Source organism: Platichthys flesus, chromosome 1 (genome assembly GCF_949316205.1).
Source record: "Platichthys flesus chromosome 1, fPlaFle2.1, whole genome shotgun sequence".
Classification (NCBI taxonomy): Eukaryota; Metazoa; Chordata; class Actinopteri; order Pleuronectiformes; family Pleuronectidae; genus Platichthys; species Platichthys flesus.
The window spans coordinates 20243967-20250956 of NC_084945.1; the positions used below are offsets into that span (position 1 = coordinate 20243967).

General features: G+C 40.9%; 1 protein-coding gene across 1 annotated transcript in view; it reads left to right on the forward strand.

Annotated features, from left to right (window-relative positions):
* The window catches only part of insyn1 (inhibitory synaptic factor 1), a 48168-nt gene extending 42928 nt beyond the window's left edge, over positions 1-5240 (forward strand). The window contains exon 2 of the mRNA XM_062388510.1: positions 4334-5240. Within this exon, the coding sequence (XP_062244494.1) occupies positions 4334-5158 (825 nt within the window). The 3' untranslated portion in view covers positions 5159-5240. The remainder of the gene's footprint in view (positions 1-4333) is intronic.
* Positions 5241-6990: the final 1750 nt, after the last annotated feature.

Consider the following 6990-nt stretch of genomic DNA (forward strand, 5'->3'; position numbering starts at 1 on the left):
ATCAGTGTTTGATTGTTTGTCTATTTAGCAGGATAGCACAAACACTACTGTATGGATTACCACTACACTTTGGTGGAAGGATGTGTTATTAGTCTGGGACGAACCCAATCTTTTTCATCTATGGATCTACATAAACAACTGATCTGCATAATTCAGGGACTGATATCCATGAGTGTGACATTCATTGCAGCTTGCTTGAATTTAAGGAGACTGTTGGGCTTTGATGGAGGTTTGAGTTCTACTGAGTGCCCTTCTAGTCTTTATTTGTCAAAGCAACAGTTGGAAGTTAAGTGCAATTAAGGCTGTCTGAGACAGTGTCTTCTTTTAAGTTTCAGGAAAAAATATACTGTTTTTAGAAACATTTTGGAAACTATTGTTTCCATTATTCTGTATAAACTTTCTTCTCAGTTTTAAATTTCTGTTTTCTAGTTGTGCAGAACTTTGTCCTTTGTGTTGAAACATGGTCTACGAAGTTGTTCATTATTATTATTTGTATTATTATAGTTATTACAATCCTCAATGTTTCTGCCTTAGTACAGTAACAATATCTTAAAATATTACATTTGTGTGCTGCTCATTTCATATTGATAAAGCCATCATCATAGTTTCCTGTAGGTTCCATTTGCAGTTAAGAAAATGAGTGAAGTCGTCAGCAGAGACACAGATCAAATTAAAGACTCGAGTCAAACTCAAATCCCCAGCACTTATATGCACACTTACACTATACATTACAGCTAAACTGGGTTGCAAATGGAGTCTTTTCAGACACAAGGATGTGCCATCACGGCATCATAAACTTTGTAGAGTGATGGCGCCATAAAGTCCATGGGGGATACACAGCCGACTCCAGAGGTTTATCACAGCTTCAAGCTGCATATCCTGAGTTTTACATTTGAGGTAATCAAAACTAAGGAGATGTCAAAATAAGGGCTGCATATCCGACATGTAACTATGTGCTTTGTCCACCCACTCAAGTATTTAGAATAATTCTGACTGATGCGACTTATGGGAACAGGATAACTGAGTGTTGACAAAGTAAATTAGAGGTGGTTGTTCCATATAGCGTGAGCAATTGTGTTTACTCCCAAAATGTTTGTTTATTTTAGGAATCAGATATGGCACCTTCGACAGGAAAATCTCTAATAGATCTATTTTCTTTACCAATGTACATATGTGGTGCGGTTACACTGCAAACTTGTCATAATTACTTTAACCTCTAATTTAGATTCTTGCAAATTCTCATAATGCGTTTTCTTTTCCAAACACATCATGCACATTGTCCTGATGTGTTCATTCATCCTTTGAGCTAAAGCAATCTGCTCCTCCAGTTCACTCCGGAGCTCCCTCATCGCACATCCTCGGACTGGAAGTAAAAGCAGAGGCTAGTGTTCATTGTTGCTTCATTGAGCATGTGCTGCATTGTGACCTAGAAAGATTCAGCAGACCCTCGGAGCCGAGACAGTTATCAAGTTAAATTAGCCCACATACTGAAGGCAGGGATCAGACCAGCCGACGTTGGGCGCTGTTACTGTTAACACTCAGGAATGCATCTTAAACTGGGAAATAAGCGATGTTGATGAACCGCTGCAGAGAAACAGCAATGTTTGGGTGATCAGAAAACTCTATATTTGCATTTCTTTATACCCTTCTTTTAACATATCAAAGTTCAGTGTCTCGTGAAAACACATTTAACTCGTTGATTAAATCGAGTCCCAAGTAGTGTTAACAGGTAAACAAAGCTATTCCGCCTCCTGTGGGTCTGAGAAACATCTTACATTAACAAGTCTTTGAGTAAAAAGTCTGCAAATCACAACACAAACAGGTTAAGTAATTCCAGTATTAGAGCACTCACACGGCCCAATTCCCTCTGGGCATTCGGCCAATAGGGAGGCACCATCCAAGTACTCACAAGGCGTGCAACGCCAAAACTGACAGGATCTGCAGAGAGGCTCATTGACAGATGAGCCAATGCTATGCATGCCGATGTACAAAGCCTGATTTGAATGCAATTGTTTGTACTTAACAGCACAAAACATCACTGTTAAAAGCTGAGGACTGAGAGGCTGCATATGTTAAATGAAGTGAGAAAGAAATGAAGCAGCATCTAATCATTCTTCACACTCTTTTTTTAAGGTGAAGGTTTATTGTATCTTAATGTGTTGTTGCTCCTAATACAAGACAGCGTTGTTATGTTTTATTCAAGGAGTTAGCGAGCAAATTTACGTTCGATTCAGACCATAATCTCGGGATATTTGCATAAGATCATTGAGCTCATGAATGTCAGCTGCCACGTTTGCATTGCAGATCACTGGGGCTTTTCAGCGAGCGCAGCGGCATACTCCCTCCTCCTCTATCAGCCGGTTTGGAGTTTCACCCTCTTCAGGCTCATAATTTCTCTTTTTTAAAGTAGGACAAAGAAATAAAAAAATTAAATTCTACATGCAGGGATAAGACATTGTGTTGTTGATACAACCGCGCTCATTTGTACTCATAAAAGGCAGAAACAAGCCAGCACTGCATATAATTATAGAGAAGAAAAATAACTAATGATCATCTTTCTAAGAATCTCAAGTGGCTCTGCTATTCAGCTGCAATTATTTTGCAGACCCATATATATACAATAAATATATAAACTTTTGAGGAGTTCGAACCAAGCTGGCTTATTTGTTGAATGGGTTGGGGGAAAAGCTACAAGCCATAAGCTACAGTACATACGTGCTGAGTGTTTCCATTTGACAATAGGTTGTTGTTGAGAGCGGAACCTACTGATTGAAGATACTAAAATGTCGAGTATAGAGGGCATGGGCTTTAAGTGTTGTCAACAAACCAGTGTGATTCCAGCTGAAGTGTTTTCTATTCAACAAACACTCCACACTGTAGGTTATATTTGAGGTAACAATAAGCAAAGTGACTGAGTGAACATTTGGCTGCATTTTGTTAGATACTGACATTACAATAGCACTGGAATTAAAAAATGCATAAGCACGGAACCATCAAGAGGCACTGCGGTTTAGTGTTTTTACCATACATACGTCTGCGTGGGCTCATCTCATTCATTCTGGTGCGATCGCTATACAAGTCCAACATCAAGACAAAGTGAATCAGCCACTGGACTGTGTGTGCGTGCAGCTTTCACCGCTCATCTAAGAGGCTTCTTCAATTCAGCTTCATCCTGTTTTCTCCCCCTCTCTCTCCGAGCAGGAGAAGCCTCTTTGATGAGTTGCGACCCGTCTTCAATGCTACAACCTCATTTCAGTGCAAGTTTAATTTAGTCTTTAATGCAGCATAAAGCTATTTTACAACACCTGTCCACGGAAGGCCGTGGCAGAAGTAAGGGGCCATTTTAAAAACACGAACAAACAATTAAAGATTTATTGTTGAAACGTAGTGTAATGAGAAGCTGTAAATGAAAACACAGATCTATTAGCAGCTGGGAATAAATCTTACTTTTTGTTAAACCTGCCTTTCGGGGGCCGTGGGTGTAATCAGTGGGATGTTAAACATCTGGAAATAAATCTGCAATAAAATATTGTGTAAGCTGTAAGCAATATCAATATCAAAGTGGGTTTAAATGCTTTTCGTAAAGTTAATTTTATAGCTTTGTCATTGAATTAAGTCTATGTATGTCTGTGTCATGTCTATGTCATGTATCTGTTCAAATGAAGATCAGCACTATTATTTGTAGTCTAATTATGAACCCCCTGTGTACCTTACACTACAGATGATGTCAACATGTGCAAATAATGGATCAGAGCAGGGTATAGGAAATCCATTTAGACTTGGAGATCATCATGGGATCAGACCGGTCATGATGCCTGTCAACATGTTGACATGCTGACGATGATGAGTACTCGCCAGTCTTTACTACAAAGTCACAAGTACTTGTCAGATCAAACATATCTTTTAACTTGACCTTCATTTTGATCTCAACTACACACCTGTAAAGTTGTGTGGTGTTGTGATTTATTGCAGTGACAAGGTCTGTCCACAGAAAGACAGACACAGACTGACACCTGGCTACTGGTGCTGAGGACTGCCTCTGTGGTAGATTCCATTAAAGTAGTGCAGTACAGCATACACATACTTACACACACACACATGTGCAAATACATACACACTCATTCACAGACTCACAAAGACTAATAAGGTGAAAACAGTACCGGCCCCACTGTCACAGTGGGTTGTAGTTGCTCAGATATTTTAGTCTGGACAGATGACACTAACATATGTAAAAAGATATGAATCTGAATTCAGAAAGCTTTCTTTTTGCACTTTTTCCAAAAAATGTGCTTTTCTACAACATCTCAAGAGTTCTCTGTCTTCTCTGTTTCAGGTGGTGGGTCAGATCGATAAACTTACGTCCGACTTTGACTTTGACCTGGAACCAGATGACTGGACGGTGGCGACAGCCAGCAGCACGTCCAGCAGTGAGCGAGGCTTGGGAGAGGCCTTCAGACTCGACTTCCTCAATTCAGATGTGCTTTCAGATAGCTGGGAGTTTTGCAGCTACCTGGAGGCTGCTGGAGGCGCCGCACGCAGACCCGGTGAGCAACCAGGGGATCTACAAACGGAGCTGGGCCATGGGACCATCCCGACCCAGACACAGACCCCGACCCCACCCCCCACCACTGCCTCTGTGTACTCCCAGATGAATGGCGGGCTGCCCATACCCAACGGGCCCCGCATTATTACCCCGGACTCCTCCAGCGAGGAGGCCAGCAGCTCCACGCACAGCCACAAGACTTCTCGCACCTCCGGCACAAGAGAACGAGTGCGTTTCAGTGACAAAATTCTGTACCACGCTTTGTGCTGCGACGATGACGAGGAGGAGGAGGAGGAGCAAGATGGGTTAGAGGAGGACAAGAGTGGTTGTGCGACACCAGAGAGCGATACTGAGCCCAGTCCCCTGGCCAGCTCAATGGCCCCCAAACGTTCTTCCTCTGAGCACTCACTCCACCATAACTTTCTGGACCCTTCCTACATCTCCTCATCAGTGAAGGGGATGACAGGAGCTCACACACTACCCAGGAAAAGTCTCTTAAACCCCAGCTGCCGCAAAAAACTGTTACGAAATAGCAGCACACAAACTGTCTCTGACAAGAGCACCCAAACTGTACTGCCCTATGTTCCAGCCAAACAGAAAACAAAGGACCACTGAGAGAGCCCTGATTTTATCTTAAATCTCATGAAGAGGACTGTGCATTATTTAATATTAAATTCATAGCTCATAGATTAATACACAAATTAATTAATTACTAAATAAATAAATGATATATGGGAAAACACTCGACTACCTAATGTCATTCTGAGGCTCAGGGAAAACAATGAAATGAAGTTAAAGCAGATGATTTTGATGACAGTTATTGATGGACCAAACGTTCATAGGTTTAAAGAAAGAGATTCCAGGCAGAAATTAAAAAAGCAATCATAACTAATAGTTCAAAATTGGGATGAAGAGGTCCCTCTCCTTCCTCATTCCAGTCACAATAAATTAGAAAAATATGCCTGTTCCCATAATGTGGAAACAAAACACTGCACATTCTGTACTCTGAATCTGTATAAATGTCTTTTTTTCCATGTTCACGTTGTTTCAAATGTCAAGGGGATCATTGCTTTCAGCAGGTAAATGTATCGAGATGCACATGTCAACTCTCGTTCCTCTTTTTGATGTCGACAAACAACTTTGAGTGAAGAGCCAGAAAACAACTCTATTTACCTGCCCTTGGTTTTATAATTCATCTCAATGCGATCGCTTCTTGGCTTGCGGCAGGTGGTGGAACACACGAGTGGCAGGCGGAGAAAATAGATACATAAAGTAATTTGAAGATATGCGGTACACAAAAGTGACATTTCCCATTTTCTTTCCTTCCCCTCCTCCGTGCCAGCCATTGACGTCATAAGGCTTAGGATCTCAGCTAAATGGCAGTCCACTAAAAGATTGTTGAAGGTTTGTCTGTCCGTGCAATCGCCCAGCGGGGAAGTGAACTCGGTAGAGCAGCATTTTATTCACAGGGCTAAAGCCAATAGCCGTTCCTGATCAATATGTTAGAGGGAGGCTGCAGTGAGAGGTCTCTCTGCTGAGCGTGCATGCCACTCTCCTGGGATCTGCGAACAAAAACTCACAGTCAGACCTATTTACTGACACTGAGTGGAACAGAAATTAGAACTGGGCCCCTAAAGAACTGACATTTCAATAAATGTGCGTCAAGGAGCGAGAGCATATAGTGGAAAGAGTGTTTCTGTTCAAAGATTTTTCTTCTCTTTTTTTTTTTTTTAACCGAGCAATAATGTTCCCTGGGGGACAGCTTTGTGAGCCTTCTCCCCTGGTGCACTCACCCCTACTTTCCCAATGTTGTGTTTTCAGTTTGAAAAGTAAAATGCAGTATAGTCTCAAAGAGGAGAAGTGACTCCTGTGAAGCTGACCTTTGTGCCTCTGATCACCTAATGTGGGCTTAACCTTTCGTGGTGTGGAGAAACGGTCAAGGCATCTTATTTAGTCACACTAAAATATCGTTTTGACTCAGTTTGGTCAACTTTTTGTCAAATTTGTTAGGTGAATTAGAGTTTGTAGTAATTAAGATAGTTGAACATACTGTCTGAATCACTATGTGCAGTAAACTACATCTGAGAAGTCAAATTGTCATTCAAATATTTAAATCAAATTCATATAGATAAGATTACAGTCGGTAATTAATGTTCTCAAATAATCTACAACAGGTCAAAGCAATACATTTAAATTCAACTATAAAGTATAAATCAAATGATTGTGCTTCTGTAAACCAGTGAGGGTATTTGCTTACAACGGAATAAAAGGTAAACACGTATTAGATGATTCAAATCTCACAGAAACACACAAAATAGTATGAATTTTATAATCTTTTACAAGATTACATAACAAAACTATATTGCGTTTGAGTCTTTATGGTCATGCCATCACCTCCTGAGGGAGAAACATGTAGAATGCAACATGGGTAATCATGGGGAGTCTTT